General features: G+C 36.3%; 1 protein-coding gene across 7 annotated transcripts in view; it reads left to right on the forward strand.

Annotated features, from left to right (window-relative positions):
* Positions 1-22346, forward strand: part of FRYL (FRY like transcription coactivator) — a 241985-nt gene that overhangs the window by 88732 nt on the left and 130907 nt on the right. For all 7 annotated transcript variants that reach the window (XM_081049753.1, XM_081049752.1, XM_081049754.1 and 4 more), the window contains one exon: positions 17714-17913. In XM_081049753.1, coding sequence (XP_080905879.1) covers positions 17794-17913 — 120 coding nt within the window. In that variant the 5' untranslated portion in view covers positions 17714-17793. The remainder of the gene's footprint in view (positions 1-17713; positions 17914-22346) is intronic.

The raw sequence follows: 22346 nt of genomic DNA on the forward strand, positions 1-22346 counted from the left end.
ATTACAGTAAAAGACACATTGCCATTAATCTCCTTCAAAATACTCCCCCTCCTGGGGGCCGGCCCGGTGGCTCAGGCGGTTGGAGCTCCGTGCTCCTAACTCCGAAGGCTGCCGGTTCGATTCCCACATGGACCAGTGGGCTCTCAATCACAAGGTTGTCAGTTCAATTCCTCGAGTCCCGCAAGGGACTCTTAGTTACCCCCTTAGTTACCCCCTGCAACTAAGATTGAACACGGCACCTTGAGCTGAGCTGCCGCTGAGCTGCCGGATGGCTCAGTTGGTTGGAGCGCGTCCTCTCAACTACAAGGTTGTCGGTTCGACTCCCGCAAGGGATGGTGGGCTGTGCCCCCTGCAACTAGAAAAGGGCAACTGCACCTGGAGCTGAGTTGCTCCCTCCACAACTAAGACTGAAAGGACAACAACTTGACTTGGAAAAAAGTCCTGGAAGTACACGCTGTTCCCCAATAAAGTCCTGTTCCCCCCTCCCCAATAAAATCTTTTAAAAAAAAATGCTCCCCCTCCCTTCGAACACACATCCCATCGTTCTTGCCACTTTCTGAAGTAGTTCTGGAAGTCCTCTTTCATGAATGTCTTGACTTCATCCTCTACGTGAATGTCTTGACTTCATCCTCTACCATGACAATGCTCAATGTCACACATTGCCCCTTTTGGTACAGCAATTCCTGTCAAATAAAAACATTATGGTGTGTCCTCTTCCACCTTATGGATCTGGTACCTTCTGGCTCTTCCCCAAAGTCAAAATGACTATGAAAGGTAAATGTTTTGAACTGGTTCAGGACATGAAGGCAGCCATGACAGAGCAACTAAAGACACTCAGGAAAGAGGACTACCAGAACTGCTTCAGAAAGTGGCAAGAGTTATGGGAGGGGGATGTGACGGGGATTAATGGCAATGTGTCCTTTACTGAAATAATTTTTTTTAAATGTAAACATTCACCATGTTTTTCAATTACACCTCATATTTCAATTTACAGGCATCTCGGATCTAGTGATAATTCAGCAAAATGTGAAGAAAGAAATAGTTAAGAGTTTGGGGGAAAGATAGGTGGGTAGGCAGAAGGAATATAATGTGCTGGAGGCTGGAGGAAATAGGGCCAGTTTGGGTGGAACAGAAAGGTATGGGGATGAACTGGGAAGATTCCAAATGGAATCTTGAAGACCTTGTTACGGATTTTGGTCTTAAACCTCAGACAAATGGAGAACCATTGATGGAATTTGTGACAGTGATTGGGGTGATTTCATCACACTTTCATTTTTCATAGGATGAGAGGCAGAGAGGGGAGAAGAGAGAAAGGTACAGCTAATGCAGGGAGATGAATTAGGGATGCTATTTCAGTAGACCAGATGTGAGATGAAGGTTGAACGAATGAAGAAATGTTATTTCTTTACTTAGCAAACATATAACGCCTACCAGATGGACAGGTACTCTTTTAAGTGCTTTACAAATATTAACTCATTTAATTATGGATGAGGGAAATATTTAAGAGGGTGGAATCATAGGGTTTGGGTTAGATATAAATGGTGAAGGAGATTTTTATAAAATGAATTTGGTAGGGTAATTCATGTTCTTTTTTGGGGGGAGGTAATTCATGTTTTTATTGATATTAATTTCAGAGATGGCACCATTGAGAAGTAATGTTGATCATAGTGGAAAAGAATCACCTATTGATATTGCCAAAATATCCCATCTCTCATCCCTCAGAGAAATCTCTCTGCTTTAGGATAGGATGCCTGGACAATGAAGCCAATTATCTTTACTGTTAAGTGAACAGTATGAACTCAGTGATGGTCCGTAGCTCCAGATACCATTGAATTTAGGAATCATGGGCCTGCTTTATCCATTTTTTGAAAAATATTTTAACTTCTAAGCTAGTTTTACCTTATTTGACAAAGGACAAGCTCTTCATCCTCAAGACTAAATAAACATTTTACGTTGTTAGAAGTATAGCTGATTATCTAACTCATTAAGTATTTGGTTTCATGATTTCTTTAAAATTTTTTCATTGGTAAATATTAGAATAAAGACACAGATTTATAATGATAGAAAATTTGCAATCAGGAAAATCTAACATGGATGGTTACAATATTCATAGGTGTCTGAGAGTATTCGATAAGGTCAGTGTAATATCTAGGGTAAGTTTCAGACCCACTGTTCCATAGACCTTGATGTCATAGCCTTTCCCCGTTGTACCTTCTATTGTAGTCCTGTGTCAGACTCAGTCTTGTATCAGGCTCTAGGTCCAATCCTATGTGACGATGGGGAGTTTGGGAGAGCCTCGTTCACTGGTCCAGATGACTCAGCATCAGCCTAACCTCATTGCAAGTTTTGTCCTCATTTTGTTCTTTATTACTAGTGTGTGGGCTCCTACCCATTCTTATATCAAAGCCTCCACCTCTAATAATTGGTATTTCTTCCTTCCTGAGTCTTGCCTTGTCAGACTCAGACTATTTGGTACTCCTTTTTCTCCAAATGTGGGACCCAGCTTTACCCTTCAAGAGAATGAGTTCTCATCCAAAATTAAAAACACAAAACTTGAGAATCAAATTCTGGTTACATATCTTTTTAATGATCAAACACACCTTCCTATGTGGGTTTAATCCATGTGGGATTAAACATGTCCACATATTTCCTATTTTTAGACTTTGCATTATACTTCTGTTTGCTAGCATATCTGTTGACCTTCCTGGTGCTTTTTACCTGTTAATATTCTTTATATGCCTAATCTGCCACCATTAGTAGATTTCCCATTACCTCCAGTGTTGCTGATGTTCAGCCATCATGCATCCTTATGGCTATACGGGTACTTAACAACCAGAAGCTGTTCTGATTGCCCTTCTGTACTGATTAATAAATTTTTAAAATATGACACGTGGCAGGTATCTATTATAATGTTTAGGCCCCGATCATTGGATTCTGGCGTGTTCCACTACTGGCCAAATTCTTAGACTTCTTTTCTGGAAGTACCCACATTTATAATCTCATGATCGTGTTGATAAGATATAGCTTGCTAGCCTTTCGCAGGGTGGAATGGGCAGTGTACTCTTGATTATTCTTCCTCCTAATCTGTTAATGCATGATGTCACAGACCACTGCCTGTGTTCAGTGGAATTTCTGACAGTTTTATTTCCGGTCTACTAGTTGGTTTTCATTAATCATGTGATTTCCAATTTAAAAAAATTTGCTAAAATAAGTAAAGTTTTAAGGGTTTTTACAAAAACAATTAAAGAGAAATCCATTTGAATGTGGAAGGCTGCAGAAGCCAAATTCCAAACTGTCAGACCTGTTTCTACTACATTTACATTGTAAATGTCATAATGGTAGTTCATAGTAGAAAATCACATGAATTGTTTTAGAAGCTGTATTTTCAGTAGTATTTCAGTAGTATCCACGTGATACAAAAAATAGTTAGCAAAGGTGTTTGTAAAAATTGAAGAATGAATATAGCATAATAACAAATATAGGTTTACATTAGATGCATTGAATGGATCTTTTTTGTATAAAATAAGCTTCACTAATGTTTATAGCTGCTTCATTCATAATTGCTAAAATTTGGAAGGAACCAAGGTGTCCTTCAGTAGATGAATGGATAAATAAACTGTGGCACATCCAGACAGTGGAATATTATTCAGCAGTAAAACGAAATGAGCTATCAAGCCATGAAAAGACTTGTGGGAAACTTAAATGCATATTACTGAGTGAGATCATTCTGAAAAGGCTGCGTTAGTGTACGATTCCAATTGTAAGACATTCTGGAAAAGGCAATACCTATATGGAGATGGTAAAAAGATGAGTGGTTGTCGGAAGTTGGGGAGAGGGAAGGATGTGTATGTGGAGCACAGAGGATGTTTAGGGCAGTGAAACTACTCCGGATGATACTCTAATGGTGGATACATTTGTTCAAATCCATAGAATATAGAACACGAAGAGTGAACCCTAATGTACACTTTGCACTTCGGGTGACAATGATGTGTCGCTGTAGGTCCATCAGTTGTAAGAAATATACTAGGGGATGTTAAGCTGTGCATGTGTAGGGGCAGAAGGTATATGGAGTGTCTTGGTACATTACGCTCAATTTTGCTATGAACCTAACACTGATCTTAAAAAAAAAAAGTCTTTAAAAAACAAAGAAGAAGACAAACCTTCACATAAAATTTTGGAGCAATAGATGAATGAGTCATTCTTATTGTAGGGAGACTATGGAAGAAAAGCAAATGTAATGCCAGATAAACAGCCTTAGTAATATTCTTGAAGGTTAGGTAACGTATTTTCAGTTCCGAGTTGGGAATCCCCATATGGAGAGGGTGGACTTCAGGTATCCTCAGATTTTCTGCTGCATGGGGCTCAGTGCCCCTAACCCCTGAATTGTTCAGGGGTCAACTGTCGTGCGTTTTATGCAGTGTGTGAGGGCACTGTATTGACATGGTTTGATGTGTAGGGCCTAGTATGGATCAAATAGAAAGTCTTCACTTTCGCTGCTATGTGAAGCTGTTATTTCTCCTGCTAAGAAGCAGGGGTTAATAATGGTGAAGGAAGATTTTTCAGAAGTCTACGGAGACTGTTATTAGGATCTGAACTTAAAATTTAGCTATGCCGAAAAAAGAAGGGAGGTTACTTTCGGTAGTGGTGAGATGTGATGACTAGACTAGATCTAGAATGTAAGGCCCAGGGAGGAGCCAGTGATGGTTCTAAAGTTTACATCATTGAAATCTCATGGATAATGAAAGGCCGAGGATTGACAGCGCACTGTGATAGGTTGTTTGGGGTACGAACAGAGAGTAAAGGGAAGTGGCTGAAAAACTCTGAGAGAAAAATCAGTTCAACAAGATTTCTGGTGTGAACTGGGAGAACCATGTGTGACTTCTTCAAAACTGCGTTTTTGAATTGTTTTATTGATCCTTCACTTGGCTTCCTAGAGCTTTGTCCCTGATGTGCATTTATTTAACGTTGTCTGAACTGCTTGATGGATGCTATTTATGGTGTTATGTACATAGGTTTTCTTATTTATAGTGTCTTTGAAACTTTTTAATAATCAAAATTAGGTTGAAATAAAATCATTGTATAGAACCAGTTGCCCCATTGTAGGAGAGTGTGAGGCAATGGTTTTCAACCTTGGCTGCATGTTAGAGTCACGTCGTGGAGATTTCTAACACATACAGATGCCTACGCCTCACTCCAGAGATTTTGATTCTGATTTAAGGACTTGCCAGAGAAGCCAGCAAAGACCAGGATCGGGTCAGAAATCTTGACTTTGCCTTAATGCTGAGATGGATAATATTTTCTAGCAGATAGAATCATAATAAACAGCCTGACAGAGACAAGTTTTTATGTTTGCCAATTTATTAATTTACAATGAGAACTATGCCAAGTGGATGTTAATGCTAGAGTTGGCAGACCATCCTTTGCTCTCCTTGTGGGGTAGATCATCCAAAACTAAGTTATAATCAGGAAGTTGCTTGGAGAGCCTGAAGGTCAAAGAAGTTAATATCTGTGATGTTCTGCTCTGGGGGCCAGAATACTCATCCTTTTATCCAGCCTACTGGCCTGTACTTAGGTAGACATTATACGTCTATCAACAGTGTGTTAAGGGTTCAGTTTCCCTATACGTTGCCAACAATAGACCTAATTATTCTTTTTAATATTCACCAGTCTGATGTGTACAGAATGAGAGCTCATTGCCACTTTAATTTGCATTTTCTGGGTACTACAAAGTTTGAATTTTTTTTTTATATATTGTCTTTTTCTGGTTTGTTCTTATATGAATTACCCAAGTATATCTTTTGCCAAATTTTCTGTATTGTGTTGTCTTTTTCTTGTTAATTTGTAAGAGCTCTTTGAATATTTTGTACTTTCTGTCATCTTCACTATATTTCTGTCCAATTTTGTCCTTTGTTGATTATGGTATCATTTACCTTAAAACTATTTAAAATTTTTATTTGGTTGAATGCATTCATCTCTTCTTATAATTTTGAGTTTTCTATCTTGACAAAAGGTTTCTTTTTTTTTTGAAAGGTTTCTTATTTGCGTTGTTGACTCCTAATTTTTTCTAAGATTTTTAAAAACTAATTTTCAATTTCATATCCATCTGGACTTTGGTTTTCGAATATGGTATGTATTTCTTAGATGAATAGCCAGATATTTTAACATTATTACTAAATTAATAATCCCCTCCCCTCTGATTTTGTCCATTTGAATTCTTATTCTGGGATTTTTTGGGGTGTTCTCTAATCTTTTACATTAATCTGATTCATCTACATTCATGTTTACTGAGTTGATTACTGTTATATGTCTTCTGATATAGTCATTTTATATTTTGGTATAATGTTTTGATTATAGTTACTTTTTCATCTGATTTAGAAAATATTGTTTGTATTCTTTTAAATAAAATTTTTAGCTTTTCTTGGGTATTTATTCCTCCATGTATACTCTAAGATTACCTAACACAACCGAAACAGAATAGTATTGAAATCTTAATTGGGATGGTAATAATTAATATATTAATTTTGTGAGACTTGACACTTATAAGTGCTCCCATCTACAAATGTCTTTCTGTTTGTTCAGATCTTCTTTTGTGTCCTTTAAGAAGTTCTTGTAGTTCCCTCCATGTAGGTCCTATTTCTTATTACATTTATCCCCACCTATTTTATATTTGTGAATTGATTGTTACTCATTTTCATTTCTAGGTGGCTATTGCTAGTTCATATAGAAAGTTTTGTATCTTTTTAAATATTTATAACAATTATTGATTTTCTTATTGTATTTATATTGTTCCATAACTTCCGGAATGGTGTTGAATAATAAGACAATCAGCATCTTCGTTTAGTTTCTGTTTTTAGTCAAAATAGGTTTGGTGTTTTGAAACCTATAATGATATTTGCATGCTGGTGTTTGGTAAATATTTTATTTTTTTCATTGTCTCTGGCTGCTGGATACCCGTAGTGTGCAGTTATATTTCTTGGTCTGCTATTAAGTGCGGACCATGCAGCTACAGAATTTTAAAGAGTACATAATTCTAAACGTGATGGAGGGAAAGCAGTCTCAGTCTCTGTGTGCCTCTGTTAGTTCCCAGTTAAGATAGTAAGAGGAATCCCCTTTGCTCCTCATCCTTTCCCATCATCTGAGCCTCAGAGGTATAGAGGATTCAGTGCACTTCCTTACAGATTCTGCACAGCTTCTTCGAAGTCAAAGAAGTTGGCTGCATGTGCACATGCAGTTGTTTGCCTTCTCCAGGTATAGCATCTAGGTCTGTTTGAGGAGGAGGTCCTGCAGGATTCTGGTGTTCAGATTTTCACTTCAGGGCTTTCCGGCGCTGATCCCCAGGCTCATGTCTGGCTACAGAAGAAAAGTTTGCCACTATAGCCTTTTCACTGTTGGTGAATACTTTTATGGGAGGAAGAGAGGAGAACAAAAATGAAACCAACTTTCTTGTTACTTCTGTTACATACCCATGGTTGAGATATAATTTAACTAATTCATTTGCTAGAGGGAAAACAAAAAACTTAGGGACGGTTAAATAATTTTACCAAGATTATAATGATACTAAGTAGCCAAGTGAAGTCTTAGGGTCCTGGGTCCTCTACTCCTAGGTCCATGCACATTTTAAGATTTTTAGTATAGTTTGTTAGCTGAGCTTCTGAAGATTCAAAAGAATGCAAGAAAACAACCTCAGGAGACTCTAGCTGAGTGCATAATGGATTATTTAGATGATAGGTCATTTTTCTTGAGCTTTATAATAAGTGATATTTCTGTAGTAGACTTCAAGTAAAACAATTGGAAATGTGCCCAAGATGTCATAGGACTTCTATGTTTAGAAGCTGTTTTCAATGGGAATAGTTTAGACTAGGATAAATAAACATTTAGGAACAGCTGTCCAAAGAACACGCAAAGTCTTAATTTTTTTATCCATTGAAATGCAACCAGAAGCAAAAAAGTTGGACTGATTAGTGAGAAAAATTATTTCATTCATACAGAATAGAAACAAAGTATTTACAAATAGAATTATTAAGAATTAGATAGATTCCCCAATGAAGGAAAATATACATATTTTTCTTTGGGTACAGGAAAGAGGAGAAATTAATGAGGGCATGCCAGGTTCTAGATAAGAAGTCTTAAGATGTCCGTTTCCTTCTAATTAATTTGTGAATACATATATATATATCTGTATATCTATCTATCTATCTATCTATCTATCTATCTATCTATCTATCTATATAAACTTGAAAGTATAAGTAAAAGACAATAGCTGAGAATTTACTTAAGATGATGACTAAACAGTAGTGTTTGTACCAACAGATTAACAATAATTAAAAGTATGGTACTGATAAAAAACAGATTTTTTTTATTAATTTTTATTTTTTATTTATTTTTTTATTAGTTTCAGGTGTACAAGACAAGGTAATACTTAGACGTTCATCATTTATATCCCTCACACTGTGAACCCCCCTACCCCCATCCATTATCCCTCCGACCTCACAAAAACAGATTATTAATGAGCAGAATTGAAAGCACTTTTTGAGTATGGATTTAGTTTATAATAGTGAATAAAATTAGTGATAGAATTTCATTAAAGGAACCCAGAAGAATTGATTAAATATTGGGGAAAAATAAAATGTTTTTGTTGTACATCACCCCAAATAAATTCCAATTGGATGACAGATTTAAATGGGGGGAAAATACTAATTAAAAAGAGTTAAAAGAAATTATACGTAAATACACATCTAATCAAAGTGGGAAAGTCTTTTCTTTTTTAGCCATTTTATGTAAATGAATTTGAAGATGAAACCAAAATATTTGATCTGGCAAATAGTTATTCTAAGCAAACAGTATGTTAATAATTAAACCTTTAAAGGAAGAAAAAGAATATATCAAAATCTGGTGATTCTGGAGAAAATAAAGCCACTGATCTGAAAGTTCTTAGAAACTCAGGACCTTAAGTGACAAGTGACTTTAATTAGGAGTCGATTTCCTCATCATACATGGATTGTAACTTAAAGTGGTGTTGCAGATCTGGTCTCACCACGAATTTTACCAGTTGGTTGTTAAACCATTGGTGGCTTGAAGTCAGCCATGATGGCAGTGAATACACGATGGAAATTGGCAAATGCTATAAATCAGGATACTTTCTTGAGCCATTTACCAGCATATCACTTGAAATAACAATAGGTTTGTTAGGATATAATGAAAGGATATACAAAATACCTTAATAAAGTATGAAATAATTTTTCATTTCCATCAGAAATGAACAGTATCTGGTATGAGTTTTCCTCATTTATGAAGGAATTTTGAGGTATATTTTGTATCGAACTGTGTTTGTGCACTAAAGTCACCAACTGATACTTTCATATTCTACCCCTCAACACCCACAATGCATACATTACTAATTCTCTTTTTTTTCTTCATAATTTAGTTGCTAACAAATGTACAGTGTTTCTCTGGATAGTTAACTGAATGGCACACCAATCCAACTGGCCTCCCCAGAAGTTATAATTTGCTGTTACTCCTTAATACTGATTTTGCTTTCTTTGTTTCTACTTTCAGTCTCCCTACCATATAACCTGATTTGTGTTTTTGACATTGTATTTTTAATTGACTTACAAACTGTTTACTTTCCCTGAGCTTGATCCAAGTACATCATTGTTTTAAGCTTTAGTTGGAGCTGTTGTTTATTTTGACTCTTCCCAGGCACCTGTACTTCTGGCTGACAGGGACACAGTAAGCTTTTCTTTCTTTTATTTTCATGTTTTAAAAAAACTAATAGACTTTATTTTTTAGAGCAGTTTCAAGTTTACAGGAAATTTGAGCAGAAAGTAGAGAGTTCCCATGAACCCCCTCTTCAGGCCCTCCCCCCACCCCCATTTCCTGTTATTAACATTTTACATTAGTGTGGTACACTGGTTACAAATGATGAACCTACGTTGACACATCATAATCACCAAAGTCCATAGTTTACATTACATTCACTGTTTGTGTTACACATTCTATGGCTTTTGACAAATAATATAGTGTGACATGTATCCAAAATTATAGTGTCACACAGAATAGTTGCATGGCCCTAAAAATCCCCTGTGCTCCCCTATTTATCCTTCACCCCACCCCCACAACCGCTGATCTTTTTACCATGGCCATAGTTTTGCCTTTTCCAGATTGTCATATAGTAGGTAGCTTTTTCAGGTCCATTTCGTTCACTCAGTAGTAGGCATTTAAGTTTCCTTCAAGTGTTATCATGGCTCGATAATTAATTTTTTAAGCCCTGAATAATATTCCATTGCCTGGATATACCACAGTTTATTTATCCAGCTATCTGCTGAAGGACATGTTGGTTGCTTCCAAGTTTTGGCAGTTATGAATAAAGCTGCTATAAATTCCTGTGTCCAGGTGTTTGTGTGGACATATTTTCTTCTTTGGGTAAATACCAAGGAGTACAATGGTTGGGTTGTAGAGAATGAGTATGTTTAGTTTTGTAAGAAACCTCAAAACTTTCTTCCAAAGTGGCTATATAATTTTGTGTTTCCACCAGTGATGAATGAGAATCCCTGTTGCTCCGCATTCTCACCAGCCTTTGGTGTTGTCTGTGTTCTGGATTTGGGCCATACTATTAGGTGTGTATTGGCATCTCATTGTTGTTTAAATTTGCATTTTCCTAATGACATATGTGGAACATCTTTTCATATGTTATTTGTCATCTGTATGTCTCCTTTGGTGAGGGGTCTATTCTTACGTTTTGCCCATTTTTAAATTGGGTTGCTTATTTTCTCTGAGTTTTAAGGATTCTTTATACATTTGGAATACCAGATATGTGTTTTGCAAAGATTTTCTGTCAGTCTGTTTCTTGTCTTCTCATTCTCTGAACAGTGTCATTTGCAGAGCTGAAGTTATTAATTTTAGTAAAGCTCAACCTACAAATTTTTCTTTCATGGGCTGTGCTTTTGGTGTTGTATCTAACAAGTCATTGCCAAACCCAAGAACATCTAGGTTTTTCTCCTATCTTATATTCTGGGAATTGAGGGGGGCTTGAAGTTTACATTTTGAATTCATTTTGCATTTTACATTTAGATCTGTGATCCATTTTGAGTTAATTTTTTGTGACAGGTCTGAGGTCTATGTCTAGATTTTTTTGTTGTTTGCATGTGGGTGTCCAGTTACTCCAACACCATCTGTTGAAAAGTCTCCTTTTCTCATTGATTGCCTTTGCTCCTTCGTCAAAGATCAGTTGGCTGTATTTGTGTAGGTATATTCCTGGGCTTCCTGTTCTGTTCCACTGGTCTCTTTGTTCTTTCACCACTACACACTGCCATGATTACTGTCACTTTAAAGTAAGTCTTGAAGTCGAGTAGTGTCAGTCCTCTGACTTTGTTCTCCTCCTTCAATATTGTGGTAGCTATTCTGGGTTATTTTCCTCTCCACATAAACTTCAGAATCAGTTTGTTGATGTCCACAAAATAACTTGCTGGGATGGGCTTGTTTTTTAAACTAAGAATTGTGCTTTTGCTTTTTAAATTGAGGTGTTTTTTTTTATATGTATATTCTTACTCCAAGGCGATTTGCCATATACCTTTTCTTTTTTTAGGTGGTCATCAAAATTTTTATTGTTAGCTAGTATAAGTAATTATTATAATAGTAAGCAATTGTATGGTACTTTGTTACATTTCTGCATTATGTAAATCTGCATAAATATATGCATGTAATATGCATGTATATATATATAAGGTTGTGACTATAAAGTAGCAATATTTATCCCCAAAGAACCTGTTCGTGGAGGTGAGAGAGCAGCAGGCAGCAGGCAGCGTTCACAGACTCCACAGGAGTCTTTCTAAACCACATCTGCCTGTCCACACCCCTCATTATCTTGAATATCACAATTTTTGAGAATCACAGGATTTGGAAGGATGTTACTGGTGAGTGTTGTGCAGAAGAACATAGTGGAGGCAGGCGGAAAAAAGGCTGAAAATGGCTGCTCTAAAGTAATGAAACCAAACACTGTAGGGTTTATATGTCTTTTCTCAGTCACCTATTCTCCTTGACTGACTTTCAATTTATCATGTTAGGGTATAGGAGTCTTATGAGTATGAAAAAGATGATAATTGTTTTATTAAATATGGTAAGTACAGTGCTATATGGAGAGTTAAGTGGCTAAAAATACTATATTTTTATTTACACTTTAAGAAAAAGGATATACATACTAGCTTTCAATTCCTGTATTTTAATTATTCAGGTCTTGCTTTATTCTTTTAAAAATATTTTAAATTTCATTCTTTAGATTCCACTTATAAGTGAAATCATATGACATTCATTTCTACTGTCTGACATATGCACTCAGCACAATACTCTCTAGGTCCATCCATGTTGTTGCTGATGGCAAGATTTCCTTCTTTGTTAACAGCTGAGTGATATATCATTGTACGTATGTACCACCTCTTTATCCATTCAGGGATACCGAGGCTGCCTTGGCTGATGTAAATAATGCTGCAATGAACATATGGATGAGCACATTCCCTTGAAGTAGCATTTTGGGTTAGTTTGGGTAAATACCCAAAAGTGGGATTCTTCGGTCCTTCTTTGTATCTTGTTATAGTCTTTGTTTTAAAGTCTGTTTTGTCTGGTATAACTATTACTACCCCAACCTTTTTGTCTGTTTGTTTTCATTTTCATGAAATACCTATTTCCATCCATTAGTCCGTGTGTCGTTTGATCTGAAGTACGTCTCTTGTAGGCAGCATACGTAAAGGTCTTGTTTTCTTATCCATTCAGCTCCCCTATTTTCTGATTGAAGAATTTAATCGATTTATATTGAAAGTAATTGTTCATAGGTATGTAGTTATTGCCATTATATTATTCGTATTTTTCATTTTTTATTTTTTTGTAAAGAAGTCCCTCTAACATTCCTTGTAATAGTGGTTTGGTGGTGATGAACTCGTTTATCTTTTTCTTGTCTGGGAAGCTCTTTATCTGTTCTTCGATTTTAAGTGATAGTTTTGCTGGATAGGTTAATCTTGGTTGTAGGTCGTTGTTTTTCATAATTTTGACTATTTTGTGTCAATCTCTTCTGGCCTGCAAAGTATCTGATGAGAAATCAGCTGACAGTCTTATGGGGGCTCCCTTGTAGGTAACTGACTGCTTTTCTCTTGCTGCTTTTAAGATTTTCTTTTGTCTTTAACCTTTGGTATTTTAATTATGATGTGTCTTGGTGTAGGCCTCTTTGGGGTCATCTTGTTTGGGACTCTGCGCTTCCTGGGCTTGAAATCTGTTTCCTTTGTCAGCTTAGGGAAATTTTGTCATTATTTCTTCAAATAGGTTTTCAATCCCTTGCTCTCTCTCTCTCCTACTGAAACCCCTATGATCTGAATGTTGATACACTTGATGTTGTCCCAGAGGCCACTTAAACTCTCCTCGGTGTTTTGGATTCTTTTTTGTTTTTTCTGTTCTGATTGGATGTTTTCTGCTACCTTATCGTCTATATTGCTGGTTTGATCCTCTGCTTCATCCAATCTACTGTTGATTCCCTGTAATGTGTTCATTTTCATTACTGTATTCTTTATTTCTGACTGGTTTTTTTCCGTGTTTTCTATCTCCTTTTTCAGTTTTCCTATCTCTTTGTTGAAGAGACTGTTGAGCATCTTTATAACCAGTGTTTGGAACTCTGCGTCTAATAGATTGCTTGTCTCCATTTTGTTTAGTTCTTTTTCTGGAGCTTTGTTCTGTTCTTTTATTTGAGACATGTTTCTTTGTTTCCCCCTTTAGGCTGCATCTCTGTGTTTGTTTCTATGTATTAGGTAGGGCTGCTATATCTTTCGGTCTTATGTATTGAGTGGTCTTATGTAGTAGATGTGCTGTGGGGTTCAGTGGCACAGTCCTCTGGTCACTTGAGCCATACAGTCCAGGTTTGTCCCTCCTGTGGGGCGTGTGTGCCCTCCTCTTTTAGTTGCACCTTGGTTGCTATTTGCACATCAATGGAAGGGATTGACCTTGGGGCTCATTAGGTTGTGAGGACAGGTCTTGCTTTATTCTTATTATCAGTTAGGATTTAATAGACTTACATTCCAGGTATGGTTAATATGACATTGGGTTTTTACAATTTGTAATGCAATGCCTGAATTGTGTTCTTAAGAGTTGTATTTTAACAGTTATGTCTTTATTCTCTCATAAGCTTACATAAATTTTTCAAAATTGTATAATAGCATATAGATAAATATTACTATTTAACCTTATAAAATGTTTAACTCAATTAGTGAAGTGACATCAAGTTCATCTAGTTATGTGAAAACTAGCCTTCTTTCCCGGGTTAAAGTGATCATCCCTTTTTCTTAACGATTAGTCAGAGAAGTAGAAAAATTTACATATCCTTGCCAAAGCTGGATGTTATAGTGAAATACAAAATTGAGGGCAACCACTTTGATAGATGAAAAATGTTATCTAATTTTTATTTGTCTTAAAAATATTAGTGGGGTTAAATATAATTTTCATGATTACTGGCCGATTTTATATTTTGTGACTTGTTAACTCATGTCATTTGCCTAGTTTTCACTTTGGAGGTATGGGTCTTTTCTAACTGATTTCATTAGCGCTTTGTGGTTGGAGGTAAAATTGATGAATTCTTAAAAGTAATTTTAAAAAGTTTTTATTTTTCAAACTTGAAATATTTTTATTTTGAAAGATAATGTACATATTTGGAAGATAAAACTATTTGGAAGATCAATATAGATTTTCCTTAAACTTACTGTTTTATTGGCATATTTCTTAAAATATGCAGTTATGATACCTAGAAATATTTATTTATGCTTACTTAATTTATGTTTATGTTTTTTAGAAGTAGGAGGCAGTAAAGGTGAATTATTTGACAGATCATTTTTTCCTATTTATTTATTTATTAAGATTGTTATTAAAAATATAGCTAACATACAATATTATATTAGTTTCAGAGGTACACCATAGTTTTCAACATTTACATATGTAAAGAAGTGATCACCATGATAAGTCCAGCAACCATCTGACTCCATACCACGCTATCACAGTATTATTGACTATATTCCCTATGCTGTACTTTACATCCCCATGACTTATTTGTTTTATACCTGGAAATTTGGACCTCTTATTCCCCTTCACCTTTTCCCCCTTTAAAAATTTTTCAATTACAGTTGACATTCAATATTATTTTATATTACTTTCAAATGTACCACATTAGACATTTATGAAATTTAAGACGTGATCCCCCTGACTAGTCTAGTACCCACCTGGCACTATACATAGCTATTACCATATCAGTGACTACATTTCCTATGCTTTACTTTACATCCCCATGACTATTAAACTGTTCAAAAGGTAAACATCAACTAAAAAGTTTATATCAAATCAAAGTCTATAATTTAAGTATTTAGGTCTATTATAAGACTTCGTGTTTAACTACATTTATTGTAAAATTAAAGCCAAAGAAACTTTGTAACTCTGTTATGATGTTATGAATCTTAATTAAAGGCTTACAAATCTTAAAGGAAAAGATATATTTTATATCTACTACCATAAGTCAAAATCTTGAATATGTTTCATCCTCATTTTTGCTTCTAAAATATAAACTAAAATTCTGGCAACTGAGTAGCCTTTTTTTCTCATTCCTCAAGGTTACCCAATATATTATGGACATAAAATATAGAGTATTTTTAATGTTCCAAAATAATATTTTTTTTAAATTTAAGATCTCTTTTTTTCCATGATGACATTTGTTAATAGATTATCTCCTTTATAATACACAATGTTGGATCATGAAACAAAATAAACAAATAGGTCATTGTTTAAAATAAATAGTGTGCTGTGTTCAAAGGCCTGTGAATTTTTGTTTTGAATTGTTCTTATATAATTTGAGTTCTAGAATACAATAAATTATATTTTAATTTGATGTGATGCAAAGATACTGACTTTAAGTACAATATTAATTGTTGGTAATATTCTTTAGATTATTATTATTTTAAAAAATATATAAGCATCATGTGTGACTAATCTCTTATCTTTACCTTGAAGGAAAATATTCTGTGCAAAAATTAGTAAATAAACAAAGGTAATGAATAGGGCATGAAAGGAAACCAAGCATTTGGAAGTTCTATCTTTGAAAAAGATTTTTTTTAATTCACAAATTATTTTTTTCTGAAATGACGATTATAACTTGACTTTGTATTGCTTTCTAGAATTTTCTTTTGGAGTTATAACAGGTCACTTTTCTATATCTTGATGTGCACTGTTTGGTAGAGTAGGTGTTTTTAGTTGACAGAACAATTTCGTATGACTTTGGAATGTATGTATTTAGAATAAATTTATTGTCCTGTAGTTATATACACACATATACACATAGACTGGAAATTCAGTGCTTGAATAATTGTGTCCTGTTTCTCTTTTCAAAGAGGGGGTTCCTTATAGGACGCCATATGAAAGGGTAATGTGCAGAGATCAGTTTGAGATAGAGAAGTACAATCTTACAACTTCTCCATGAATATTCTATACTAAATGGAATGACATAAGTTGGAGTTAGAGAATGGGAAGATCTGTTATGCAGCAGGCTGGAATAACGTAAGAAATCCACGTAGACTGCCCAGGCAGTTAAGAGTACAGAGCAGGTGAAAATAAACAGCATGCAATGGTGTGTGCTCTTTTTGTGCCTCACCTGGTGCAGTGCACTATTTGCCGCGCTCAGTGTCATCCCTAACGGTTAAATGGCATGACTGTCCTTTGAGTAATTCAAATAAAAAAACGATGTCATCTTAAATTCCTTTCCTTCACCTCAATATCAAATCCATTACCATATGACACATCTCAGATCCTTTTCTTCCCCTCCTGTGCCCCTGCCACCCCCTCAGTCCAAGTTATGATCATCTCACCAGGTTTCTGCAGTGGCTTCCCTGATTCTGTATTTGCCTTCTTCCAATCCATTTTCCACAGGAGCCAGAGAGATTTTTTAAGGAGAAGCCAGATCCTATCCCTCTCCAAGTTAATTACTTTGCACAGAATTTTTATTGCATCTAGAATAAAATTTAATTTCTTTACAAAGTTCTCCAACTTGGATTCCCCACTAATGATTCTGACGTCATCTCATGTTGTTCCTCCCTGAGCTCTGACCACACTGGTCTTCTTTCTGTTTCCCAAACTTTCACACTGAGCATTGCAATGCTTTCTGTTCCTGGTGCTTTGCGTTGTTGCCTCTTTTGCATCATTTAGTTTTGAGTTCAAATGGAGCATCTTCAAATGAGGCTTTTCCTGAGCATGTTCTCCAAAGTAGTGACTTCAGCTCCCAGCCCCATCTGTTTCATTTATTCACGTCTGTTTTATTTCCTTCATTGCTCATGACAAAGTTTAGAATTCATTCATTCATTTAGTACCATTTATTGTATACCTAGTATATGCCAGGCGTTGTTCTAGGCACTTTGGATTCATCAACGAACATAAAAAAAAACACAAGAAAGAAGCCCTGTTTTTATGGAGTTTACATTAGTGGAGAAAAAAAGTGCATCATAAACATAATATATGTATAACTAAATTATAGTTATATTGGGCAGTGTGTTAGAAGGCAGAAGTGTAAAAGATTAGAATCGAATATGGTAATACTCGTACAAGTGGGGAGATGTGGGTGCAGTGTAGGCGCAAGATTCTTTTTAAATAGCTGTGGTAGGCCTAATTGAGTTGATTATTAAAGTTCTTTTGTTTCTTTTATTTTTAGCTTCGGCACCAGTCAGCAAAGTGAATAAGTCCTGCGCGTCTTCGAACTTTCATTCCACTTTGGGGAAAAAGAGTATCATCATGTCAAACATTACGATTGACCCAGATGTCAAGCCTGGTGAATATGTCATCAAAAGCCTCTTTGCAGAATTTGCTGTTCAAGCTGAAAAGAAAATTGAAGTTGTAATGGCTGAACCCTTGGTGAGTAGAGCTGACCTATAAGTCTGAAATATTTTCATGACTTTTGTATTAACCAATATCATATAAATTTGCCAAAGGAAATAATATACTTGAAAAAATAGTAAAGGAAGCCAATCTGAAAAGGCTACATACTGTATAATTCTAACTATATGACATTCTGGAAAAGGCAAAACGATGGAGGCAGTGAAAAGGTCAGTAGTTGCCAGGGGTTGGGTGTGGGGGACGGAAGTGATGAATAGGCAGAGCATGAAGGATTTTCAGGGCAATGAAAAAACACTCTGTATGACACTCACTGTAATGATGGATACCTGTCGTTATACATTCGTCCAAACCCATAGAATGTACTCCAGCAGGAGTGAACTGTAATGTAATCTGTGGACTTGGGATGATTATGACGTGTCTATGTAGGCTCATCAGTGGTTCACAAACGCACTACTTTGGTGTGGGATGGTGGTAATGGAGAAGGCTGTGCATGTGTGGGTACTGGCGGTGGAAGACTCTACCTTCCGCTCGGTTTGGCTGTGAATGTGAATCTAAAACTGCTCTACAAAAATAGTCTTAAAAATTTTAAGAGCTAGGTTAGTATAGTAGTCCCCCTTTATCCACAGGGACCCCCTAGTAAATGCCTGAAACTGCGCATAGCGCTGAACCCTAGTACATACACTGTTCTTTCCTATTCAAATGTACCTTTTCTTACTAGCAGTTCACGGCTTCTCTTTGGCATGTCCGAATTGCCAGCCTCACTACTCTTGTGTATTATTAAGAAAAATAAGGGGTACTTGAACACAAGCCCTGTGATACTGTGACAGTCGGTCTGATAACCGACACGGCTACTCAGTGACCAGTGGGCAGGGATCGTATCCAGCGTGGATACGGTGGACAAAGGGATGTTTCATGTGCAGGATGGGACAGAACAGGACAGGGTAAGATTTCATCACGCTACTCAGAAGAGCATGCAGTTTAAGACTTATTGTTTATTTCTGGAATTTTCTGTGCAATATTTTCGGGCTGCGATTTACCAGGAGTAATTGAAACTCTGGAAAGTGAAGCTGCAGATAAAAGGGGACAACGTAGCAAAATGGTGATCTAGAAGACTGTCATGGCTTTAGATCCGCTTTGTTGCTGCAGGTCACAAAAGAATAAAAATAGATTTCACCATTGGGAATTGTTGAGACAGACAAAACATAAGAAAAATAAAGGACAATTCTAGAATAGTCTTCAAGTTGATGATATGACGGTAGTATGATATCACCCGGCTTCAGCAGTTTTCAACTGGCAGCACATTTTTAAAACACTTTACCTATTTCATAAAATATTTTATATACTGCACCATGTGTTGTGATCCTATCAGCTCTCAAACATTACATATTCTTAAAGGAATTTTAATTTTGAAACGTGAAGTTCTTGAGAGGAAAAATACTAAGAGAAAATAGGAGTGAAATGATCTAATTTGACTGAGCGTAAAAAATGGTGTTTTATATCTTTCTCCTTCCTTTTTCTTCCAAATGGCACTGTCCCTGCCCTAGCTCAGGGTCGAGTTCTGTCATATTAGACCATTGGGAGAGCCTTCTAACCAGTCAAGGAGTGATCCACTGCCTTTACGTTTTCCTGTTCTCACGAGGCTTTTCTTCATCTAATACCCAAATATTATCACCTTTCTGCTTTAAAAATCTTTCTCACTTTTCATTGCTATGGAATAAATTCAGGTTCTTGTTGGGTCATTCCGATATCTCCACCGTCCTGTTAAAACAGTCTGTACGCTGTCTCTCCATTCTCTTATCCTGATGGACACTATATGAAACTTTAAGTATCCTGTGTATATTCTTTTGTCCTGGTGTGTTTGTTCTTCTTTTTCTCTCGATCTAAAATGCTTTTGACTCCTGTTTTTTAAACCTCCACTCATCCTTTCAACTTCCCATATTTCCTCTAACATAATGATTTTCCTCAAGCTAAGTAAATCTTTACCATAATAATTTGTTCATACTTTTAGATTTGACAGTGTCATGTTAGTGGCTTATATGTTTATCTCCTCGGATGTGACCTACTTGATACCAGAAGCCAGGTCTCACTCACCCTCGTGTCTGCTGTGCTGCCCATGGTGGGAGACGCTTAGCAGAAGGTGTTGAGTGAAGATTTGTGTTTTAAATTGACTTTAGCCTTAAGGACATGGCTGTGGCAGGTGCCCTTTGTTCTTCTAAGAAAACTGTAGTGTCACTGTTCCAGCCAGAGCTCTTAATAGTTCTTTTACAGTACTAGCCTGATGCTGACTGTATTTATTCATTTATTTAACAGGTAGTTTCAGAGACATCTGCTGTGTAATCTAAGATGAGATTATAACATTATGGTGAAGAGAGGTGAAGATTCCATCAGAAAATAGATTTTTTTACCCCATCATCACACTTAGGGAACAGAGGTGTCCCTGCTCAGTCCACCTAGCATCCCAGGAAAACCCCCAACCTTGTGGTCTCCAGCAGCCGAGGAAAAAACACGGGCTGAGAAAATCCCCATCGTATGTTACAGATTTTACCCCCTACAGTCACATAGACCAGCATGGTTTCTTCCTACCTGAATCCGATCTCACTAGCTTTGTTTTGTATGTATCCAAGTCTGAGTAGATTTTGTATTGTCTACCAGTATCAAGATTAGGTAATGAAAAGACTTTCAATCTTACATTTTTGTTATAGCTTGAAATGCATGTATTGTGATTTTATTTATTTTGAAATGTATTCTGCACTCTTTTAGGTATTATAATAAATAACTATTCAAGAGGACTTTCTTGTTCTCAAATGAAACGCTTGCAGGGTCACTTTAAAGAAAATAGCATCCATGGATTGTTAGTGACAGGAAGGCTGGTGTGTCTCATGGTCAGACGGACAGTGGGTTACAAAAAAAGTTAAAGGCACGAAGATAAATGACTTTTGCCAAAGGAATTTAATCTACCACTAAAATGAGAGAACTGGCCTTTTCATTCTCATATTAGAAGCCATACTAAAAGGAGGTTAAGAAGGCCAAAAGATTCGAAGATTAGCTGAGCTTGACTTTTAGCCACAATTTCATTTTCGTTTTAGAAGGAAGATTCAGGAAGGAAGGGCAATCACTGATTGAAAATGCAGCTTGCAAACTATGCAATCCAATACCTTAGGCATCTTTCTTCCTGAAAGGAGGTGAATCAATCCTGGGTAATGATCCAGGCACGTCCAAGCTTATCTGTTAATCTTTTAGAATGCCATTGACTAGAAAAGAAGATAGGAAAAAAGGCTTTAAACAGTCACCTGCTGATTTTGACTTTATGTATTTGGTTTAAGCCCAACCTTTTTACAACTCTGCAATTTCTGCTATTTTTTGAAAATACTAAATATATATTTTAAAAAGAGTTTCTTTGCTGTATGATCTCTTCTTTCTTCCAAACAGTATGTTTCTGTTAGTTTTGTCTTTTCCTCATGTGTTTATCAGAACATGTTTGTTGTATTTTATAATTGAGGCACTAGACAGGTGATTGGCAGCTCAGTAGACGTGGAGGGGCATTTTTGACTGTGGTTTTTAGCGTGGAATCGTCTGAACCATCAATGGCCAATGTTTTTCTGGGGGCTGGTCAGTTTCCAGGGACAATTCCTCCAGTAACCCAAATGGGAGGGCTTAGTCTTAGGAGCTAGCATTCTGGGAATCTGAAGGCAGAAGGTAACTGGAGTTTTTGATGTTTGGTCTATACATTTTTACTTAATCTCCCTATCTTCAGTAGGATACCTCGTCTTCAACTGTAGCATCCCCAGCCAGCATTTCTCTGTTTTGCCCCTTGTTAAGAAGGGCAGTTTCTCTGTGTGTAAGGTCTCCACTCTGCTAAGTAGAACGAGTGAAGAGAAGAAGAGGAAGGGGCTAACTGTTTCTTAAATAATCGTTTGGTCAGCTCTCTTATTTTTAACTTCATCTTGGCCCACACTTTCTGAGCACCAACGTTCTCCAATTCCTGAGCCTTTTGGGAGTTCACAAGAATCAACAGGATTCTTTCCTCACTCTGCATGGCAGGCTCACTCATTTCTCTCCAGTTGTGACTCCACTGTCATCTTCTCAGTGGTCGTTCTATCTAAAATCTCACCCCCCCATTCCAACTTCCTGTGCTAAAGTCTGTGTAAAATATGTTTTTTGTTTGCTCTTTCATTGGACTTTCAGCTCCACGAGGACAGGGATTGTTTAGGAGAGAATGCCATCATTGAAGTATTTTGGCATCACTGGTGCACTGTCAAAATGTTTTCAATAAACTCTTGCTGTTGGTACTCTATACATATATACTAGTTAAAGAATCAAATTAGAACATAAAGGATTGTGAGCCTTAGAATTATTAATCTTTTATTTTTATATAATTAGGAAATAATGACATTATAAAAAGTGGAAATAGTTCTAAAGTTATGTAATAAAAATAATGACCCTTCCATTCT

The sequence above is a fragment of the Rhinolophus hipposideros genome (genome assembly GCF_964194185.1).
Source record: "Rhinolophus hipposideros genome assembly, chromosome: 1".
Lineage (NCBI taxonomy): Eukaryota > Metazoa > Chordata > Mammalia > Chiroptera > Rhinolophidae > Rhinolophus > Rhinolophus hipposideros.